The 24,088-nt window shown below is 33.1% G+C and overlaps 1 protein-coding gene across 9 annotated transcripts; it reads right to left on the reverse strand.

Annotated features, from left to right (window-relative positions):
* Positions 1 to 2,959: 2,959 nt before the first annotated feature.
* Positions 2,960 to 23,856, reverse strand: TIAL1 (TIA1 cytotoxic granule associated RNA binding protein like 1). 9 transcript variants are annotated; one of them, XM_069099081.1, is made up of 14 exons: positions 23,755 to 23,830; positions 22,475 to 22,579; positions 20,823 to 20,883; positions 16,754 to 16,850; positions 13,325 to 13,474; positions 13,032 to 13,086; positions 12,798 to 12,885; positions 10,836 to 10,911; positions 9,437 to 9,545; positions 8,821 to 8,916; positions 8,586 to 8,670; positions 8,126 to 8,249; positions 7,671 to 7,810; positions 2,960 to 5,868 (listed from the first exon to the last, which is right to left on the reverse strand). In XM_069099081.1, exons 3-14 carry the CDS (start codon positions 20,861 to 20,863, stop codon positions 5,751 to 5,753), a joined length of 1,179 nt encoding a protein of 392 aa, XP_068955182.1. In that variant the 5' UTR covers positions 20,864 to 20,883; positions 22,475 to 22,579; positions 23,755 to 23,830; the 3' UTR covers positions 2,960 to 5,750. The 9 variants fall into 9 exon arrangements, with proteins under 9 accessions (XP_068955182.1, XP_068955181.1, XP_068955185.1 ...); XM_069099080.1 differs by lacking the exon at positions 22,475 to 22,579 and having other exon boundaries at positions 23,755 to 23,835; XM_069099084.1 differs by lacking the exon at positions 20,823 to 20,883.
* Between the last annotated feature and the right edge of the window lie 232 nt (positions 23,857 to 24,088).

Consider the following 24,088-nt stretch of genomic DNA (forward strand, 5'->3'; position numbering starts at 1 on the left):
GGCAGACTCCTCCTAAAATTTTTAAATGCATAAAATAAACACATAAAATTACAAAGGAAACCAGTAATATATATTTTTTAAATGTTCACAGAAACCTTAGCATGATATTCACCTGGGACATACCATCCCAAGAGCATCCATGGAAGAATCTGGGAGGCCAAAATACAGCTGAAATATTTAAGGTCAAGCACAGACTGAAGAAATCTGGAAGCAACACAATCTTGAAAAGCACTAAAGGGTTCATTTTATAGAATCTCATGGAAAAGATATCAAAAGGATAAAAGGAAAAATTATATTACTACCACCAAAAAAAGATCATGGAGAAAACATTATGTACCTACATCACCATCTTTACAATTATGAAGTACATCTGAACTGAGGGTAGCCTAGAGAAAAACACAAAAAAGGAACAGAGTTTTGTAAACAATTTTCTAACTGTGGCCACATCAAGTGATATACCTGACTGAAAGGTACAGAAAATAAGATTGGGGCAGCTAGGTGGTGCAGTGAATAGAGCACCAGCCCTGGAGTCAGGAGGACCTGAATTCAAATTCGGTCTCAGACACTTAACTGTTAGGTGCCGTGCTGTGTGACCTTGGGCAAGTCACTTAACCCCAGTTGCCCTGCTGTTCCCCCTCCAAAAAGGAAAAAAAAAATAACAGATGGCACTTGTTTAGTGATTACTTTTTTTAAAATGCACTTGACTTGGGAGAGTAAGCAGTCTTATAGACTTAGAAGATTCTTTGGTAACTGCAACCACAGAGAATGGTTCAATGACCCTTCAATTATTACAGTAAGGCACAAAACAAGATGTATGTTTGCTTAGGCTGTTCACCTATCATGGAGTCTGCCTTGAATAAAATCCAAATGGACAATTCCCTACAGATGAAACGGTCACCCTAGTGAGCAGATTCCCTCTGTTAATGCAGGTAAACAACTGCTCTTCAACTTTTTTTCTTTCAAAGATGTCTGAAACACCAAGATGTTGTGATATGGCAGTATGTGTCACAGGTTAAAGTCTTCCAGACTTTAACATCAATTCTGTTCTTAGGCCTTTCTGCCTCTCCATATTGATAAAGAACATAAAATAAAATCAAACAACGAAACAATAAAAAAGATAACCAAAAATATTAATTAAAATAATTTGGCCATTTTACAGTCAAACTTGGAAATTTGGATAATTTGCTATCAGTTTCAAAATATAGACCTAGTTGCAGTTAGTAATTGACCACAATATGGTCTATCTTTTTAAACAGTCCTCTTCGAAGGGCCAAATAAATCTAAGGCACGAAGACAGTTCAAAAACAAAACATTGCTATTATTTTTCAGTGATAGGTATTACTACACATATTGACTCCACTGCTGAAAATAAAGAACTGTATACAAGTATTCTATTCTGCAGAATACTAAATAACATCTCTGCAAAACTGCTGCCTGTGCGCAAGAATAAGTCAGACAATCCCATGCATGAGGTCCAAGGCAACCTAAACACAGCTGCAAGAGCTATATATAGCCAGCTTAGTCTTGACAGATTCTCTGTAAAAGTACAATTACTTTAACTTTCCTCTAACAGCTGTCCACCAGCACTTCAGTTTTATACAGGTTTAGTGAATTTAACAAGCTAACTTCAAGGTTATCAGGAACTATTTCCCCAAAAGAAAATCTCATGTAAAATGACTTGTGAAGGTTGCAACAATCTCAATGCATTTTACTTAATATTAAATCTTGGCACAAGTCTGGAAAAATTACTGGAATACTAAAAAGAAAAACTGTTCACATTAAACACCTTTTGTTAAGTTTCCCTTTCACATTCTTATTTAAAGATAGACTATGAAGGCTGAGTGAATATAGTACACTTTTCTCTCTTCACCCAACATGTCTAATTTCCAGCTTTACAAAAGTGTCAATGTTTAACTTTTAATTGGCATTTCATTTCAAAGTCGAATTAAGTCAAGAACTGCTCTTCATACCCTACCAATTCCATACACATAAACCTAAAGCATGGCAGGCCCTCTAGAGCAGCATTTAGAAAACTCTTGATTCAGCACATTGATATACAATTTTTTTTTAAAAAGAGTTAGTATACCATGATTGTATGTACTCAACTTATACCCAAATAGAAGTTCTCGAACCAAATGGGATGCAGCCTGTCTGAACTTCAGTTTTCACTAATATTAAATTATGAGTAAGAAATGCTCCTACTTCATATTTTTAAGGCACTTTAACATGATACTGGCATACTAAATTTCTTAAATGATATTTAGGAACTGATGTAGAAATAATTGTCATTTACATGCTAATGTACTTTTGAAGTATTTACTGCAACCTATTTAAAATTCACAATGTGATAACACATTTTCAATAGTGATATAGCAGAATGCTTCATACTTAAGCAAATTTACTAATTCAGATTAGAGCGAAAAGCAGTTCCAATTGGTAAAAAGTTTAAAGTTACAGTATATTTTTAAAGGTTTTAGTTACTTTCTAGTACATTGGAAAAGTGAAAAAAAAAATCTAACACAATGTTTTCAAATGGAGGTCTTCCCTGAATAAACATTAATTAGCAAGTGTTATTAAAGTGCATGAACATATGAGTAGTGAAGACATTTCCTGAAAAAAATTATTGTTCCTCAGTTGCCAAACTAATCTTTTTTCTCCAGATAATACAAGGATAAATTTTGTTCCAGACATCATTCAATTACCTTAACATCCAAATTTTTGGAGTCTAAATAATGACATTTCATTCTGTTTGCTTTTTTAAACTGAAAAAGTCATTTCAATGGAGTATGCAAAACCTCTATCATCCAGAGATTAAATTTTAGTTTACTGTTAATTATGCTTCATGAAATATATATGGTATCTAGAAATAAATATATATATCCTAACATATAAACAATAATGAAATATTTAGATTTGAGAGTAGATATAGGAAGAATTACAAATGACAATACAGAATAAATCACTTGTCATATAGTCTAGTCTTTATTTAAAGACTTTTTTCAACTGTGATTTACAGCTTTGGCATAAGAAGGCTAGTCATTCAGCCACTAACTGCCAATGGTTGTAGAAATAAAGTCATGGTGGCATATAGGGAGTTAGTACTAGTAAATAAATTACCAGAGCAAAGAGAATACCAGAGTAAAAACATATCACTATAATAAACCTCCACAAAAGTTTGCCCTGAGGCTTTTTTGAGTGTCAAAGGCAATCTTCATTGATGCTTTTATAAACACTAAAGAAAGGAAACAATTCTTAGCTTGAATTAGGATGAAGAAAATAAAAACTCTTATCATGTTAAGAAACAAATCAGTTAAACATTTAAACCTGTATTAGTTTGAAGGCTTGATTTGAAGGGACAGGGAAGAAATATTATGTCACTCAAAAAAACTTCACAAAATAAAAACGGCTTAAATCATTTTCATTAGTTGATCATGAAATCTTGTTCTTCATCCTTTTAGATTAAGGCCAAAGACACTTAAGTAATGTGCCCATTTATAGTAATGAAGCTGTATGCTAAAAGATTTTTTTTTAATCCTAGAATATTGTTATCAGTGCATACTGATGACAATAGCTAACTAACACGTTAGGTCAAATATCTAAATTGTTGCTTTAAATTTATTTGAATACCTAAACTCAGAAATAAGTACTTAGAAGAAAAAAGTATTAAAATCTAGCTGATAGTTTAAAACTAGGTGAGTTAATAAGCCCTTTTTTCTTCTGTATAATAAAAAGTTCAGTTCTTAAAATTCAGTTAATTCTTTAAATGCCTAATTACAGAAAACAAATGATTCTCACTTGGACATTCTCCATTTAATATATAAAACAACTTTTTAAAAAAAATACTATCCCTCAGGATATTTACCTTAACTGGGTAAGTTTTATAACAGAAAAGCATAGCTGCTGACTAGTACAGCTCTTTTCTAACTCTCCATTTCTAATTGAAATGAAAGAACTTTATCAGTTTATCAACTTGGACACAAGAGTTACAACCTGGACAAAACTTGAGGTCCTGTAAATCTACAAGGAGAAACAGACTAGACAGGGTAAATGTATAACTAAAGGGAAAGGGAAAAATACATTACAGCAACTTTTACTTATAAAATTGCTTATATTAAACTACATCTTATATACTCTGAAACTTTAACTTTTAAAAATAGCAATTTGTCAGTGCAAGTTGTAACTTACTTGACTGTTAAGCGTTGTTTTCTAGTTTTGGGGCTTCTGTTTCAAGTGTATTCAAATACACAGCTGAAACATTTGCACCCCCTAGCTGTCATATATAATATAGACAGAATTGCGTAGTATACATTCCTGTTCAGCTACAAATTTGAGGCAGTTTTAGGTCAATTTATCTAGAAAATTATTCAGAAATAATCATCAATCTAAAACACCTTCATGATTTCCCATTTATACATAGTATACAAACACCCCACCTCTGTACAGGTCTATCACATGCAAACCACCCATTAAGACATAAACTTTAAAAATAAGAAAGTCATAACTCAGTGTACTGATTCAATTTTATCTCCATTTTCCAAATGGCACATTGAGTAGTCTAAAATAGTATGTTTTTAACAATCTTATTTAAAAAATTCTTGGGCAAAATATTTTCAGGCTTAAAAAATTCCCCTAAAATTTTCAAAACACTCACTATCCAATTTATAGTAATCCTAAAATACATTTACAAAGCTCTGAACCAATGTATTTACATACCAAATAATACAAAGCAAAATAAAATAAAAATTTAATGATATAGTTCAATGCATGAATGCATTAAAAATTTATGAAATTAAGATTAAGGCTCTCTCCAAATAGTAATTCATGTAACTTTACATAAAAACCAACTTTGGAAACATTATCCTTGCACATTCTTGTAAATCTACCACTTCTAAGCAGTAGAATATATTATTACTTCAAATAGATTGCTAATTCTATATCTGAACATGCTTTTAAAACACTGCAGTTATTAAATATTTACAATATGTAGTTTTCAGTCTTTAATGCAAATGACCAAGTATGCCTGTCTGACTTCCACTTGAACATTTTTGCTAAAAATTTGCTTCCAAAATTAAATGCAATATACTGTAATTTTAATAAGAAAAACACTTCTGATATGTGCCTAAATGTGGACCACAAACATATGTTCAAATAAATCAGATAGTTTTTTTAGACTGCAACATTTCTATGTCAAACTTCAGTTTCTTTGGGCATTCAGGAAATAATTAAATGCTCTTAAGTTACTTGCAAAGTATGTATTTCTTCTGAATGACAATTGTTTCGGGATGAAATATTTGGTCCACCATTAAGAGAAAAGGATTCAAGATTCATGTAGAACTTATAAGTGATTCACTGTATTACCAGATCCCCAATTTTTCCTTTTAGAACAGTGATATAAAACAATGAAGACAGAACAGAAAAAAATGGAATGGTAATATAAGAAGCAAAATTCATAACCCATTTCTCTGCTGCTATTATATCAAAATTTGTAGTCAGAATTGTCTTTATTGACTTTATTTTTGTTTTTGTACACAAAGAAAAATCATGTTCATATCCATCATGAACAAAAAAAAAAGGCAGAACTAGAAGACATGTGTGTCCTTCACCAAAGCAAAGCTGTGCTAAAGGTTCCAAACATTTCCATTTTAAAAATAAATATTTCCATTTCCTGATGTCTACGTTCCCGTCTTCACAGTGTGTCACTGGAAAATGAAGCCTATTATGAATTACCCTTTTGTTTAAAGAGTCCCAGCTCACTGTGTTTGGTAACTTGCCATGCCATATCCAGCTTGGTTAGGTATTACAGGAGCAGCTTGTCCTTGAGCAGGCTGAGCACCAAATCCACCCATCCAGGCTGCAGATGGAGATTGGCTATAAAGAAAGAAATGTTTCATTTAGAATTCATCTATAGTGAAGATACAGAATCTAACAGTTCTTTGGTAACAAAAAACTTCTGTAGAGCAGCATGTTTACTGCAAAATTTTAAAGGAGATGCTAATAAAAGAAATATACTTGCTCTACAAAGGATTACAGTCATTTGAAACAGAAAGACCAAAAAAGGTAATAGAACCAAAAGAAAAAAAATATCTTTGGGTTTCATGCCCCACTAATCTACAAAAAAAGGTTTAAAATGGTGAAATTTCATATACACTAGAAGTCATACATAACTATAGTACATGTACTACTTTGGGTATCTTGTACTATACAACCTCAGAGTACTTCATACACAGTGTAAAGCCTATGGGAGATTTTAAAAGGAAGGCTTAGGGTTGTCTGAGACTCAAAAGACTTCCTAACAACTTAGTACCCAAAGGTGGAACAGGTTGCCTTAAGGCCTTAGGAGGTGGTGAGGAGATGGAAGGAGATTCCTTCCATTGCCTTGAAGGTTTAAAAAAAAATGCGAACAGTCACTTGTTGGTTTTCAGGTGAGAGAGATGGGGAAGGTATTCCTATACAAATACAGTTTGGGACTAGCTTGCTTCTGAAAACTGTTGTTTTCCTTCCTTCAAATTCTGAGATTCTGTGATATTGAAAGAAGCCCAAAATAGTATCAGGAACTAACTCATAGGAGCAAAAAAAAACAAAAAATGCTACATATTTTATTTGGTATCAGGTAATTTTTTTCTATTTATTCCATATATAAAGTAAAATCTCATTTCAGAATTACACAAATTTGAGAAATTAACATGCAAATATCCAATAAAATAAAGGCATTAGGCTACCTTATAGCTTATATCATACAAGTGAAATCAAATTTATGAGAATACACACCAAGCTAACTACATAACACATTATTCTAACCATGGCTAATGGTCAGACTCAAAGCTAACATTGTTCAATGATTAACTATGATAGACTTCTCAGCTCTTCTTAGCAATACGATGATCCAAGACAATTCCAAAAGACTTGTGATGGAAAATGCTAGCCACATCCAGAGAAAGAACCATGCAGTCTAAATGCAGATTGAAGAGTATTATTTTCCCTTTTTTTTGTTTTCTTTCTTTCTTGTGGTTTTTCCCTTTTATTCTCATTCTTCTTTCACAATATGACTAATGTGGAAATAAGTTTAACATAATTGTACATGTATACCCTATATGTGATTGCTTGCTGTCTTGGGGAGGCGAGAAAGGAAGGGAGAGAGAAAAATCTGGAACTCAAAAATTTTACAAAAATGAATATTAAAAACTATCTTTACATGTAATTGGAAAAAAATATTAATAAGACTCAAAACTAACTAAGCCTACAAAAGGTTCTTCCTTACATGACTAAACTGTATTTCTTAAGAATTCAAAAGCAACTGGTGTGAAGACCCCACAATGTAAAGACACTGGTGATGTTCATTTTAACCCTTTCTTATAGTCCTGACTAAACAGTGAATAACAGTATAAAAGAAATCTGAGCATTTTCAACTTCTTATGAATAGCTTTTATTTGGCACTATTTTAAAATGTAATAAGTTTAACTAGGAAAAAGGAAATCTGCCAAATCATTCACTACTTATGGATTATAGAAAACATTGCGTTAGGCAATAAGGATAAAAAAATCCCCATATCAAACACATCCCTATAAAAGATTTGATATTTCACTTTCACTACTACTTAACCAATCAGCAACTCAGAAAAGTCGGCATAGGCTCCATGGAGATTATTATAAAAATATGAAGAGATAACTTACTCAACTCCAAATCCTTGCTGATTCCATGCTTGCCCATACATTCCATAGGATGGCACTTGCCATCCATTTGCCATGTATTGTCCATACTGTTGTGGATTTCCATACACCTGGCTCCACTGGCCCCATTGACTATAGTCAACCTAGGAAAAATAAATCTCTTAGATGATATATAAGAAACAAGTTTTATTCAGGATTTTGTGAAGAGACAGAGACAAGAGAAAGAATGTATTGAGTGAAGATCCTCATGGTATAAGACGTTGTTATGCAAATTTTTAAAGGTGACACCTGTGAAGAGCCGCTAGCACAACTTAAAGTTTATTCTCTTTTTAACAACATTTAAAGACATTTAAAAATGTTACTATGCTTCAGGTTTTTCATCAGAAAGTTATAAAACTCCCTCTGGGACATGTTTTAATTCATATATGAAAAAGTGTGAAATTCATGAATCCAATTACCTGTTGGAAGTTTTTAGTCATATCAGGAGATTCTTTACCCCAATAACACTTAACTACATGTCCTTCAATTGTCGTACCATTTACTGAAACAATAGCATGGGCTGCACTTTCATGTGTTGAAAATCTAAGAGATGAAAAAACAATATGTTAAAACTTTTATTTTAAGGCAAACAGTTGCAAGAGTTTTTTTTGTTGTTTGTTGTAGACTTCATTTTTGGATGTGTGTATTTTGGTTTTTTTTCCCAACTTTGCACAATGAAGCATGCATGTAAAATGACAGCTTACAGAAATGGCTCCTATCCTTCTAAGAGGTAAATCCTATGGGCCTATAAAAAGATTTGCATTGCAAAAGAATACTAGCATATGGCATGTTGATATTATGGTGCGAACCAAAAACAATTCAAAGGAATGAATCAACATTTTTGAAAGCAACAAAAACGACTATATGTGGCAACCTTACCTGACAAATGAATAACCTTTTTCAGGAAAAACTCTTATTTCCATAATTTGTCCAAACGGTGAAAATGTCTGTCTCATGAGCTGATCTACAAGAACCAAATCAAACCAAACAAAAAAGACAAAAAACCCCCATAACATTTAAAGCAGATTTGTACCATGAAATGGTGTCATACCATGAAACGATGTCAATGGTACAGAAATACCCACTAGAACAAGATAAGGAAACAGATTCCTACCTGTTAACCCAGAAGCAATTCCTCCACAGTACACAGTACAATTTTTTGGACTTGACTGATTTACCACATCTTCAAATCTCAACTGTTTTGTGCTATCTTTTTAGAGAAAGAAGATGGGAAGTTTAGGTTTTATTAGTTGTAAGGTCCTACAAAATTCAGCTTTTGAGAAGTATAAATTGTTCAGACACAGTATTATTTTGAATTGTTACATCAGCATACAAAAATGAACACAGTAATTCTACAAAAATAGACAAGAGAGGAAGGTATGATTCTTCCTCTCTTTATATCACCTCATCTATTAATTCTCATCTAATTAATTTCACATTCCTTAAAAGAATATGTGCTCAAAACAAACCCCATTATTCTCTGGAGACAGTAAATTTAGGATGAAACCTAGAATTCTAAGGATAAAATTATGATGGTTGGTATTACTGAGAACACTAAGACATGATTCTGTGCTGAAACCATAAATCAGACCCCAATTAAGCTGGCCATGCTATAGACATAATGGATCCATAAGTCTGATCCCAACTAAATTCTTCATACTATGTACTGTGACCCCTATAAATCTTTTTTTTTTTGATCCCTATAATCTTAACAATAGTAGTTGTCTTACTTTCTTGTGTACTTTTAGGAGCTGGTGGTTTACGTGTTGCCCAATTGGTCCGGATTTGACGACCTCCCAGCCACTGACCTCCCATATGTACAATTGCATTTTCTGCATCCTATAAATCCAGAAAGAAAAAATAATAATAACAAAAGACTGAGAAATTTAAAACAATTGCTAGACAAAAAAATCACCAGTAAGTACGGCCTATTATAAGGAATTGGAATTTTGGAGTTGCAAGAATTCAAGAAATCATATCAATAAGCTTTAATTCAGATATCCTAAATAAGTCATAGCAACAGTCTGATAAATGGATAAATATCAAGAGGTTAATTTCAACTCAAGTGATTAAAAAATTTTTTTACTTACCAATTTCAAAACACTGAGCTGGTAATCAAGGAATAATTTATTCTTAAAGTAAAAACAAAAACAAAACAAACCCTGATCCAAGAAATTTTTAGTGTCATTAGAATACAACCTTTCTCCTATCATAAACTTAAAATCGGATGTTTCTGTGAATAAAACTGCATATTTAAAAACAGGTTTTTAATGTAACTTTGATTTCAGGACACCTAGAGATGAAACCCATTTTGACAGAGAAATATAATAATAACAGTCAATGCAATATGAAATTTAATCACTCATGACTTATGCAACATAATTAAAGTGTTTAAAAAAAAACCTGTCATTAGCCACTGGGTTTACATACTCAAAATTTCAGTGATTTAATGAAATGCAAAGATTCTAAGTTCCTAAAGCAAAAGCTTAAAATTTTTTTAAAAACCTGTTTCTAAAAAACTGGTGCCAGTTTTTGGTTTAAGTGTTTCAATTTGTATTTTATGATCAACAAAATGTTTAGACATAAGGTTGTTTGATATTTTTTTCTAATAAAGAGACCACACACAATCTGTTTTAATTTTCATTCAAATATTCTTGTACAGCCTTAAATTCCCAGTTACAAAAAGAGATAATAGATGGAAAGTAGAAAGAATAAGTTATTGTTATTTATAAAGCAGAGAGAGCAACATTATCAAAGAAAATTTGAAAAGGTTAAATTTTTTTTTTATTATCCTAATGTCAGGACATTACTAGTTACCACTCAAGTGTGGTTATTTCAATAGATGTTACTGTAGCCAAACTTCTGTTCTAAAATTATCATAAAAAGTACCCACTTTACCTATACTAACATTAAAAAAAATCTTCCTTATCTTTACCAACTAATATCATGTTCTTATATTCAAGTTCATGGACAAAGAATGAAGACAGTATGTGAAAAAAATTTTTTTAAATTACCATACACAATAAATATTTAAGCTAGTAGATTACATATTTGAAATATTTAGGTTTCAGATATATCAGTGACTAAAATTTCTACAAGAAATAAAATATGGAGTTGGAAGTTACTTACCAGTTTGTTATAAAACGATACAAAACCATAGCCTTTTGATTTTCCAGTTGCCATATCTTTAACTACCCGAGCATCCCTGTGAAAAGAAGCACAGCTAAATGAGGGAAATAATAATTACCTTCAAAATAAAAACTAAAAGGAACCACACACACTGTATTGTGAGCATATTTTTATATAAATTTCCAGTTAACCCTAATTAACTATAGCCATTCCTGAACTTTCCCTATTGCTTCTTTACCTGTTAGAAAAAAGCAGTAGGACAAAAACATGTAATAAACATGCAACCTATCAAATACAGCCTATTCTTTCTAAAACTAAATGCTCAAATTTGAAGATTAAAGGGAACAATAGTTTCCTTTTCTAATATTCTATTGACTATGGTCCTCTAAGGTTTACTGTTCTATAAATTACTTTAACAATGCTAACTACTTTACCATGCAATCTCTAAATAGTTAAATGTCTTCTGCCTAGTGATACAAAATATATGAAATATTAAAAAATTGAAAAAGAGGAAAAAAATAGGAATTAAAAAGGCATACATGGCCTGTTAACAGATTTCTTTATTTTTCTTGGTCAATTCTCTACCATCATTTTGGAGTTTGGGCAGCTGTAAATTTTGAAAAATTGACATTTTCAGAAATTTAAGAAAGGAGAATAAAAAACTAACAACAATGCTAAGCACACCAGTACGAAAACAACAAATTTACACAGAAATTTTTAGTGAGTAAGTTAAAATGATTGGAAATATAGAACTGCACTGAATATAGAATGTTAAAATGTAAATACTAAAATATGTATATATAAATAATGTATAATAAGAATAAATAGAAAATGAGAAAAAAAATCTACAACTGAGTTCCAGTGTGCACAGTTCCTTGCAGTTAGCCTTCAAGATCCTGTCCATTCTTATGAGCAATTCTGCAAAATAACCAGAATGCTATTACTTTTAATTGTGACTTGGACTTTAGAAAAACTGCAGGTCTCAGGTATAAATAAAGATTGAGAAACAGCAACCTGTATTATTCTTTTTATACTGATTTTTAAAAATAGTATTACTTACCACACTTAAGAGATTTAAAAGCAAAGCAAACACCAAAAATAGAAAATTAACAATTAAATATACTGGTCCATTAAAATTAAATATACAGAACAACAAAAACTATAGAAAAATGAACATTGTTGTTCTTAGCTGAATTATATTCCTGTAAAGCAGTATTAAATGTTCATTAATTTAAATCTGTAGAAAATAAATCTACAAAATATCTTGCTTTTAAATAGCAAGACAAGATATATTACTTGTAGCACTTGTAAAATTTTTAATTTTCTAATAACATTTGATCACAGAATATATTATAAATTTTACAACATGTGTTAGAGAAAGATCAAATGGCATTTTCCCATTTCTGGCATAATCATGCATCACCAACAAGAATATCTATTCATATATCACAATACCTTTGACTCAGACATTTTAATAGCAACAAAATTATTACTGACTAAATCATGAAAACAATGTATTTTACATTTAAGCAAGAATAATCTCTACAAGTTCACTATACTAAATTCATAACAACACATTCTAAGATTTTACTTTATTATTCCCTCCCTCCCTCCCCAAAGCATTCATATACAGCCTAAATCACAGTTCCTTTTGTTTATCTTTATCTAATACATTTTCAAAACATTTACAAAAACCTGGACTTTAGGTTAGCATTTACTTATACTCTACTAAACATGTTTCTTTAAAGTCGACATACAGAACAATTTCATTTATAAACATATATTATGCACAGAATTAGTTGAAAACAAGACTCAAGAACACTAAAATACCACATTTGCAGTTTAAAATAATATAATACAAAACAATGCTAACTAGGGGGAAAAAAATCCTAATTCTGAAATAAGTCAGTCTTAAACAACTTTCCTGGCACTACTGAGTGAGATATTGATAATAATACTTACGATATTTTACCAAAAGGAGCAAATGCTGATTTGATATCTTCTGTTGTGATTTCTGGACTCAAATCTCCAACAAATACATGGAAGTGATCTGGAATCGAAGCATTTTAGGATAAAAACACTCAGGAACTTAATTAGTAGACCTCAGGATTGGAGAAAACATGATTAAATTGGAATTCATAAAAATGCCACCATATTGATCCCTGAGGTGTAGCATAATAGCTACAATATACTTACTAGAGGTATCTTTTTTCTGGCTACTTGGTGTTGTTGCCCAGTTTACTTTGACCTCCTAAAAATAAAGATTGCATTTAATACAATTAGCCATTTCACTGAGGTCACTAACTTACTTTTAATTTGGAAGGATTTTTTAATGAAGTATCAGACCGAATAAAGCAAAAACAGATGACTTAGCAGCTCTTTGTGTTTGAAAAGTCACCAAAAATTAACACAAATCAAAAGTAGTTAGCATGCAAAGATATGTGTGTGGAGTTACTTTTTAAAAGGTACAAAGTGTTCTTCACACTTACCTTTCCCAAAATTTTTCTCCCATTCATAGCCGCTAATGCAGCAGCTGCATCTCTGTGTTCATAAAATTCCACAAAGCAATATGGATCATTGCTTGTATGCTGCAAAACAGAAAATCCAACAGAAGAGTTGACCCTTCTGCTATCGGGTTGCTGAGAAGAAAATCCAGGAAAAAACATTATTGACAGCTAGGAATTTTAAGTGAGATTGCAAATAGCTAATGAAGCCTAAAGTTTTAAAAGATAAACCTTATAACTTAAGCATAATAAGAAGGAAAATAGTTGATATTTTTTTTTTGCTTTTTGGAGGGCAATTGGGGTTAAGTGACTTGCCCAAGGTCACACGGCTAGCATGTCAAGTGTCTGAGGCCGGATTTGAACTCAGGTCCTCCTGACTCCAGGACCGGTGCTCTATTCACTGCGCCACTTAGCCACCCCTATAGTTGATATTCTTAAAGAACCATAAAAGGGACTATAATAGCCTGCCAATATTAAACTTAAGTTATAAGAATGTGCTCTAGGGGTGGCCAGGTGGCGCAGTGAGTAAGAGCACCGGCCCCAGAGTCAGGATGAGCTGGGATCAAATCCGGGCTCAGATACTTAGCACCACACCCAGAAATAACTGGCCGTGTAACCTTGAACAAGTTACTTAACCCCAATTGCTAAAAAAATAAAAATTAAAAAAAGTGGTCTAATCGTTTTGTAATGTTCTAATAATTTAGCTTTATATCAAAAATTATTTCCAATAATTTTGGTGCTACTAACATAAAAGTGTTCTTTATTAAAATTATTAGTACGTACCAAAGTGCTTCAACATTTGTCATTGGTATTAGTTAAAAACATTGGACCAAAGATTAACAGGTAATCAACCATAAAGTAATTAGTGAAAAATATATATAATCCAATTTCTATAAAAGAACTATTTTAAAGACTATTTTACCAATAATGTTCAAAACACAAAATTAAGTACACCAAGTCTGAAATGATGCTACATATATCATTAGAAGCAGTAAGGCAATGCTGAGTAGTGGAAGAGGATGGAGTCAGAAAGACTCCAATTCCAGTCCCAACTCTACTACTAACTTCCTGGGTGTCTTTGGACAAGTCATTTCACTTCCCTACTTCTCAGTTTCCTCATCTGTAAAATGAGGGGGTTGGACTAGATGACCCCTAAGAGTTCTTCCAACTCCAAAAGTTAGACCAAAGAGAACCTGAAATTTAGAATAGAAGGGTAAGGATCACTAATTACTAGTGCTTCTCTCTCCTATGTACATCTGAAATGGATGAGTTGTACTCATGCATTATACTCTTGCATCTTCTAGAGTTTCGTGAATCAAAAAAAAAAAAAACCAACCACAGGATAATAAAATCACAGTGTAAGTCTTTTCCTTTCTGACTTTCATCAGTACTATAGGAGATTTCCTATGGTACTGGTAGACTGGATTACATATTAATTTCCTCTTACAAAAGAAAAAGAAACAAAGTGAGGGACTTATAGTACCTACTGAAACAAATTCTCTAAGACAGAGCCTTCCTAGAATTTCACAAATCTAGTTCAGAGATCCTTTCCATTAATTTTGAATTTGATCTCAGTTTATCAAATTTTCAAGTGTTTTCTGAAAATGCAAGTAAACAATGTTTAAGGACATATCTATAATTACACATTGTGAAAAAAATTGTTACAAAAACAATTTTGCAAAATTAGATTCTAAGTTAATTCATAATTGCACAGTACATATAATAAACATATGATTCAAAACCTTCCCTGATCATTATAAATGCTACTGAGAGAATTAGTGTATATATTTCAAGATGGTCTGAAAAGGGACTAAAATACCAGCAAAATAAGAATCTTTTAACCACAACTATTTTCTTGTGCCTGGAAAAATTTCAGTAAAGTGATCCAAAAATAGGACTCTTAAAACAATAGTGACAAAACAATCAGAATACATTTAATCAGAAACAGAGAAGTGTGATCATTAGCTCTGGCAAAAAACCCTGGGCTGTCACACAAAATCCTATTGTTGGAATAGTGTCAACATTATTTTCACTTGTGGAAACTAAGAGAAAAGAATTCAAATCTTAAAACAAATTTAAGTGAGCTAATTAACAAATATTAATAACATTTATAAAAGAGAAGACTAACAAAAGCAATATGGAACTAAAACTCTATGGGTAGAGTCTTCCACTCTTTCCAAAATCTGTTAGTATATTTACTCTTTCATTCCTACTACTAAGTAGTATAGGAGTTATCTAGCATAGATTGCTAACTGTAGAAAAATATACAGTAGTCCATTTCAAAAAACAGTTTTGGAAAAACAACAGTCTTCATTACTTGTTAGTTAAAAAAAATTGCTGTAGGCTTTTGAAAGCTAAAAGTATTAGCCTACTTTAAAACAACTGGCTAATTTCATGTTTATTTGGTGCTTACATTATGCCAGGTGCTCTAAGATAATGCACTCCAGGAATTGTCATTTTAAATAAATTTACTGTATTATACTAAATTGTAAAAATTCCATACATTATGAATAATAAGGAAAAATGGTTCAAGTCTATTTTGCAATGTACAGAATCTTCTCAAAAGCAATTCAAGATTTCAACAGAAAAATAAGATTCTTCAAGTTTTAAAATAAAATTACTTCAAAAGGGAAATAAATTACTAGTTGTTTAAGGACTTTTGGATTCTTCCACTTTTACAGCTCTACAACTTTAAAGGGCATCACTAAGTAACACTTAAGAATAACAATAGTGAATTGTTTCCTTTACACTTGTTAGTGATATCATCAATTATTATTAGATGATGGGAATTCCAAATTTGGAAGACAAAAGGAAGATTAGGATTATACAACTTAACCTATATAAACCCAAATTAATATAGGGGAGAATATAGGTTAATTTTTAAAGGATATAACAAAAAGACAAAGAAAGAATGGAGGAAATACTGTTTATAGACTTTGTCCCAGATATCTTCCTGGTAATTTCTTTTAAATATAAGAATAGATTTCTACTTTAAAAGTGTAGTTGTATACAAAGCTGGTTATTATTAATCGACAGTTACTAAACATACCTAAGATGCACTGCATAGTACTAAGTATATTACAATTTCATGTGATTATATTTACTTTCAAATAACTTCACTCAGTTTTCAACATGAGCAGATGCAACATCAAGAACATCTTTTTACATTCAGCATCTTCTGAAGACAACAATGTAGCATGAAGCGCGACTTTAAATGAAACCTCTTTGAACACAGTTTGACAAAAACATCTAGGTACTATAACCAACCTGGCCAAACTCAAGCTCCCTCTGACAGAGCTTATTCCAAGAGCTTACAGAAAAAAAAAATCCTTATCTATCAACACATGCATCACTGCATTTTTAAAATTAAAATGCTATGGTAGTTGATGTCACATTTTATTGGGAAGATCTTACCTCTGTTATCATTTTACAGCTTTTACATGGTCCAATTTGACTGAATAACTGAAGAATAAGGACTTCTGTCACATCCCTGGAGAGATTTCCTACATAGCTACACAAGAAGGGGAAAAATAATATTTTCACAAATATTATCTTCTTACTTTCCACTGACAAGTTTTTAGGTAATTTAAGATATTTCATTATCTTCATAAAATTTCTCAGTTTCTTAATGTTGAACCTTATCCTACAAATAAAATGTGAACATTTACTTTTTTATAAGCACCACAAAATTTTCTGCCACTGAGGTAGTTTTTGGGAACTTTAAGAGCGACTTTAAGTTGTGGACTTATAGTTAATATAACTATATTTATTTCAATTCTTCTCCATTTGCAGAACAGGCTTTTTATTTCCATAGAATATCTGAGGGGAAAAAAGGCAAACCTCTCAAACTAAGATCTGTATTACAGATAATAGCCACAAAATAGTCTCAAATAACTCAAAAGAGTCACTTGTATTATAAACACCAACCTCTAAGAATTAAGATGTTAAAAGGACAAAAAGGGAACAAATTATAAGGTGGGTCTATTTTAATCCCTACACAGCATTTTGGGATAATGCCAATATAAGTATAAAAATATATACACAGTCACATATACACATTTTTTAAAATATAGCCAATGTCACTGGAGATTTAAGGGGATGGGAAAATGAAATAGTGAATTTGGAAAAGAAATTTTCCATTTTTATTAGTTAAATTTTGTATTTAACTGGATTAAGATTCACATGAGGTAAAAAAAGTTACCATGCTATATTATACATCTTTATATAGTCGTTTCACCTTATTTACTTAGCTATACTTTGCATCAGAATCCTTATAAAAGTATAGTTTTGAAGAGAGTAAATTTGAATGTTAATTTTCCTAAAATCAAAAATATAACTTTCCTGGGGATGGAGGGAGAAGTAACTGGCAGAGAGGGAAGATCCTATGAGATTCAGAGAAACAAAAAGGTAAACCTAACATACCCTCTGTTATGGATTTTTAAAAGTGCTTTATCTCCAGAATTTATAAGTCTTCTAGAATTCACTTACTGTATGTAAAGATAGCCAGTCTTCCATAAAAAACAAAGAACTTATATGTAAACAGTATCCTTCAATCACATAAACAAAACAATGTAGATAAAACATTAACATGCTTTATTTAGCTTTCTGGAAGAAACTATATTAAGTTTCATTATCACTATAATATATAACATCTGGAAAATCAGACAAGTTTCTAGACAAAAATAAGTCCTACATGAATAATAATTAGATAGTTTTAAACCATCTAAATTTCTCTGAAATGTAGAAATCCAAAAGAGAAAATGACACAGGACAAGAAAAGGTAAAATTATAAAAATCTGAGGGAGAAAATAAACAATAATTTTTAATTGCATTAAAATGTTTACAGTAGAAACTATTGATATACACATTCAGAAAAGGCAACAAAAAAATTCCATAATACTTAAGTGACAAATTGTTTCTAATAGTAAATAATTTCATCCAAAGTTTCTATACTAGCCTTCACATACGACATCACTGATCCAATAGACGACCACATATATTGCATTGCATTTTTCCAGCAGTAGTAATGGACTTATGCATTGTCCATATTCATTTGCTTGGAACTACTAGTATTTATCTGTGAGTGATGTAGTTAGTGGTCATTGCTTTCTTTTGTGAAAAGTTACCTGGGCTATCTCGCAACTGAACCTTGTGGGAAATTGTTTTATTTAACCAAATGAACTAGTTGAATTTTTAGTTAAAAATATGAGACTGCATCCTTATAGTGGTTAGAAGTAAATAGGTTCTTATTTTCATTTGAAACAATTTAATAATCAACATAGAAGCATATGTATTAAAAACCAATGTAAAGTATTAAAAAGTTTGAAAAAATATGTAAAACTTTCTTGTTTAAAAAATGTTTGCAGGAAATATATTGTAATTAACTAGTTTGAAGAGGGTATAATCATAAAATAAAGTTATTCTCGTTCATTCCTTTTTCAGACCACTTAATTCCAAAATGCAAACTTTTATGTCGCAATATATATGTAAAGATATATATATATATATAATAGGTTTTAAAGAATTCCCTAAATGAACAATTAGATAACTGTGTTCATTTCTAGCAATCAGATAAACAGCACTAAATAATTTTTAGATCAATTCTTGTTATCTCACAATAGAATATAATTTATAATGTAGACAACTGATAAAGGTTTCTATATCAGATTTCTCAGCTTTACTTTTCCCCCATCACATGCCTCATTTTATGGAGAAAAATTAACAGCCTAATTTTTACACTCTACATAAATGTTAGTAGTTAACTTTTAGTTTCAAAAAAGTCACCGCTAAGATCACTCCATTAATATCCTAATGTTAAGAAGGTCCTAATATAGTCTCCTAAATTTTTGCCAAAATCTGATCACCAGTTCTTTTACTCATAACAGCATAACATTTTAAGAGTTGCATAAGTCACATATTATATAGTGCTTTAAAAAAAAGTGGGTTATGTATTTTTCTTGTGTTATTTTAAAAAAAACCCTGACCTGTACTATATGATTTGGTTTTACATCATCAAATATTAAGTATTTCCTAGAAAATACTATAAAACCAATCTAAGATATTTGTAATAGTGAACTCTCCAGATCACTTGTACTTAAAAACATAGATTGTGTAATGGGAAAGGTAAGTTACCCTTTTCTTCTACCCTGCAAAACATAGCTGTCAGTGTTTCCCTACACCCCTTATGCTGGTTATGTGAAATAGTCATTGAAAAAAAATATTTGTAGTTACCTGAAGAATCTAAAATATTAGAAAGATTCTACACTGCAAATTCTTGTATTTGAAGGGAAATCAATGTACAGATGAAAACTTTACAGGAATTCCAAAACAAAGTTAGTAAAAGGGTACGCCTGACAATTAGACTACAAGAAAAAAGGAAGGGCATACTTTAGAGCACTGTTTTCTCTTCTAAGGGCAGGAACTATAAAAACTGTAAGTACTAAACTGAAAAAGATATTTTTCATCTCTAATATCAGTGTTAAAATCCAGCTCAAAAGCTGAAGTAAAGTTGTTTAACAGTAACTCTCCACCATTACCAAAGTAACACTTTTGCACTATGCCTCTAAGGTTGCTGGTACCTCTATTTTAAAACACTATTTTATGGGAATTGAGTGGTCAGTGTTGTTAGCCATTGGATGCAGAGGGGATGGAAAGACAAAGAGCCGAAGAGAAAAAGAAAAACAAACCTACTTTGCTCTTACCAAATCCCCAGAGGTCAAAAAGAGCATCCTTAAGCAGATCCCTGACAAGTCACTTATTCAAAGTTGCTTCCTTAGGCCAGACACAACTATTTTATTTGGGTGGAAGGGTAGTCAGCAAGGCAGATATACTATGTTATGGGTTTTGATACAGTGACAATACATATAATAGGGGAATTGATTTGACAAGATAACCAAGTTTTTGACATCATGGGGTTTTATAATGGGGCCCTAATACAGTTTTTCCTATTAATAATACTGAATTTAGATTTCTAGACTTTTAATTGATTCCCAGTTATGTGAAAGAGTCAAATTAAAACCTTCTACTTTTCACTGATTGAATTAATGAGATATTTTTCTAACTCCATAATTTCTTTAGAATCTGGCACTATAGGCAAACAGGAAAATAAACTAATATAGTAGGACCTCCCCTATTATAATAAAGAGACATTCCACATAGATTCAGCAGGCATACAATATGTCAAAACATATTTCCCTTCTTCCCTGAAAAAAGTTACATTAGTCTGGATGATGTAGTCTTATGAGGCAGGTTTCTATCATGTTTCCATACCAGCTATAAAGCAGTTTCCTTATATTCTATATGGGAAGTTACCTACTGTTTATTAAACAAAAATTAATGTCAGGAGAACAAACATCAAAAAAATATGCATTTCAAGTAGAGTATGGCAAATATAACACTATTCTCAAAAATGCAATCCTATACCACTTTAAGCACTACAAAATAAATAAATAATACTGTAGGTAATTAATATTTAAAAACCTACCTATTAGCTAACACCACATTGTTTTCTGAAGATAGAACCATATGTCTTAGCTTGTGTGTGTCTGTAGGGAAAAAACCTCACTAGTAACACACAGGCATGTCAGGGTAACAGACAAGTCTTGGTTAGAGTACATGATTAAAAGCATATTAACTGCTTGAAAATGTATTCCATAGATCACATGATCAAAGTAATTAAGGCAAATAGTCAGACACAGTATCTAACATTAATTCTCTTAACATTTTCAAACTTGTGCCTGCAAGTATCTGTTTAAGGAAAAACCCAGAAAGCATATTTCAAAAAAAAAAAAAAAGAATTCAAACTTATTCTTTTTTTCTGATACATCACAAATCTGAACTTACTTTATCTTAAATTTTTATTAGTGATTTCTATGATAGTAAACAGAAAAATGGAGCTTGTCCTATATGAAATAGGGTAATTATTTCTGTTTATGATGAAAACTAGTATTTTTTGCTATCTATACTGATTTGAAGAAAGGAATACAATGAATATAAAACAATGAATAGATATTACATAAAAGACAGTGTACAAGGTGTAATACATAGGAGGGAGGATGGATGAAGTCTGAAGAAAGCTTACCACAGCAAAGTCAAAAAAAGAAAAAGGGAAATAGGGCAATGAAACATGAATTGACAAACAAGGGTATGGATAGAGTTTACAGGATTTACTTATGTATATATACACAACATATTTGTACATACCTGTAAACAGATAAATCCAAGTTTAGATGAGTGTCAGAGCATGAGATGAGGAGGTATAGAAGGTAGGGGTAGAAACAGGTGACATAAAAGAGGTTAGCATATTAGGACTGTTGGATAAAGCCTGATGAGACTTGTGGAAGTAAAAATGTGATGTTGTCAATGTACTATATGGGATGAACGAAAATCTCAGTAAGAGTGCTCTGTTTCTAGAGGAAAACAATTTTTGGTCTAAAGAGTAATTGGCAAGTGTGTCAATTAAGAAACTGCTATTTCTTCAGAATCTGTTATGATGTAAACATTTCAGATTTTAGACACAAAGTAACTTCTACCTTGTTAAAGAAATCCTAGCTGGAGGTTAAACCTAGTTCTCCAAATACTTCAAGTCAAATTACACATCACTAACTAAACACTAGAACTTGGCTTCATTAGTGAATAACAAATTTCAAAATTTGCTCCAGTTCTCCTCTTTCCGAAAAGAGAAGACCAAACCGAAAAGACAACAAAAAATATTAATACAAAGTTTCCACCAAAAGGGGCCTTTCGTATATTCTATATGCATAAATTGGCCCCCATTCTGAAAATCTAATATGGAAAACATCTCTCCCAAAAAGACAGTGAAAACAGGAATGGAAAGGTGTAATGGGAATGCAAATTTTGAAGATCTTCCCTGCCCCTAGGCTAAAGTGCACCAGAAGCCTGGGGAGGGAGGCTTGTTTTTCAGTAAATACTTTTTGATTGGCCAGTGGGTCAATAAGGTTGTTACATTCTCTGAGCCAGGAGAAGGCTATATAAGCCCTGATGTGTAGCTTTGTTTTGGGACTCACTTTGAGAAGTGTTCTGTGATCAACAAAAGGGTTAATACAATGTTCACAAGAAAATAAATAGTAAAAGGAAAATAATTTTCAAAGTAAAGTATATTACTGGAGCACTTACTTTTTTGGGTAGGGTAAACCAATAGGAAGCCAAATGTTCAACTTGCTCGTGTAACCATCTTAACCCCACTCCAAAGAAAGTAATTTTCCCACAAGATCATTTGGTCTATTAACGGGGACAAGTAAAGTAAACCTCAAATCATGATAACCAGACATAAGTATTGAGAGTAGGAATCTAACTCCAAATGTTGAAGACGGGAAGTGCAAAGCAGAAGACTAAGAAAATAAAAGATACCCAACAAAATAAAAGATAACAACTACATTCCCCATTATAAATATTCAGAATAAACTGATACACACGGTAGCAGAAGGGAAAAAGGAATGCCACCACTACAGGGAAAGGAATACAAATGCTGAGTCATCACTTCAGAAAGAAGACAATAAAATTAAGTCATTTAAAGAAGGGAGTCATTCATCTGCTTGCATTTACATGACAAAAGCAAAATAAAAGAAAACGACAGAGACATCAAAACAAAAGCTCAGAAAAGACATTCTTTTCATCCAACTCAGAAAGTTTCGGGGCTTAAAAGTGACCAGTGAGAAGGGCAAGAAGAGCTCAACAAGTGGTTATCCATTTGGAAGAGGCGGCTTTCCAAGTGAATTGCAGAGGAAAAAAAAAAGGAAAGGAAGATGCTTGGGTGACAAGTGCACAGAAATGAGGTGAATACTCCAGTCAAGAGAGATCAGCAGAGGGAGAGGCTGTATGTATGGCAGAAATAAGAGTGGAGTGAGAAGGCGCAGTGATTGACACACAAGGTTCTGAATTTGGGGTGCAGGGGATGAAGGTAATGAGACAGATGCTCCGCTAGCTAACCTCCTTCACCCCGTTCGGGGACCCTCCCACCCCTTTTCTTCCCCGCCCCCCACCCTAACCCTGCATCCATCACCAAGCCCCCTCCCCTTGCCACCCCCCCCAGTTTTGAGTCTTTTACTCTTCGGACCCCCCGACCCTGGACGGGGGTAAAAAACAAGGGGCGGTGAGTCTCTTGACAGCCTCAGCCTCTCGGATACTGGGACAAGGGATGCAGATAAGGGGAAGGGGAGGCAGGCTCCGGGATGGGGTGGGAGTGGGGAGGAGGTCTCTGCCTGGGAGGAGAGAGGAGGCGGAGGCGGCGAGGGAGGAAGAATGTGTACGTGTCCTCCTCAGCTAGAGGCCGCCGCCCCGGCCCCGGCCCGGCCTTGTCCCCCCCTCCCATCTCTCCTCCCACCCCCCCGGCCCTCCGGCCCCCCAGGGGCCCGGGCCTCGCGGCATCGGGCATCCCTCCCTGCTCGGGTACTCACAGGGTCCGGGGTTGCCCGTCGTCCTCCATCGCGGTGGGTGAGACGGAGAGATCCCGGGACCCGGGGAAGGGGGGGCGGGGGGGGGCAGGGGCGGGGGGGGGGGGGGGGGGGCAGGAGGGGGGGGGGGAGGGGGGCGGGGTAGGGGAGGAGGGGGGGAGGGGGGAGACGGGCTCTGGCTGGGGACAGAGGAGAAGGCGCCGAACCCTGTTCTCGGACTCTCGCTCTCCCCCCAGCCCGCTCCGGACGCTGCGCTCAAAGCAGGAGGAGCAGAAGCTGGAGGAGGAGGAGGAGGAGGAAGAGGAAGAGGAGGAGGAGAAGGATGGACAAAATGGCC

This window comes from Petaurus breviceps, unplaced genomic scaffold (assembly GCF_028583685.1).
Source record: "Petaurus breviceps papuanus isolate PSGF00001 unplaced genomic scaffold, PetGlider_PUasm1.0 37, whole genome shotgun sequence".
NCBI classification, from domain to species: domain Eukaryota; kingdom Metazoa; phylum Chordata; class Mammalia; order Diprotodontia; family Petauridae; genus Petaurus; species Petaurus breviceps.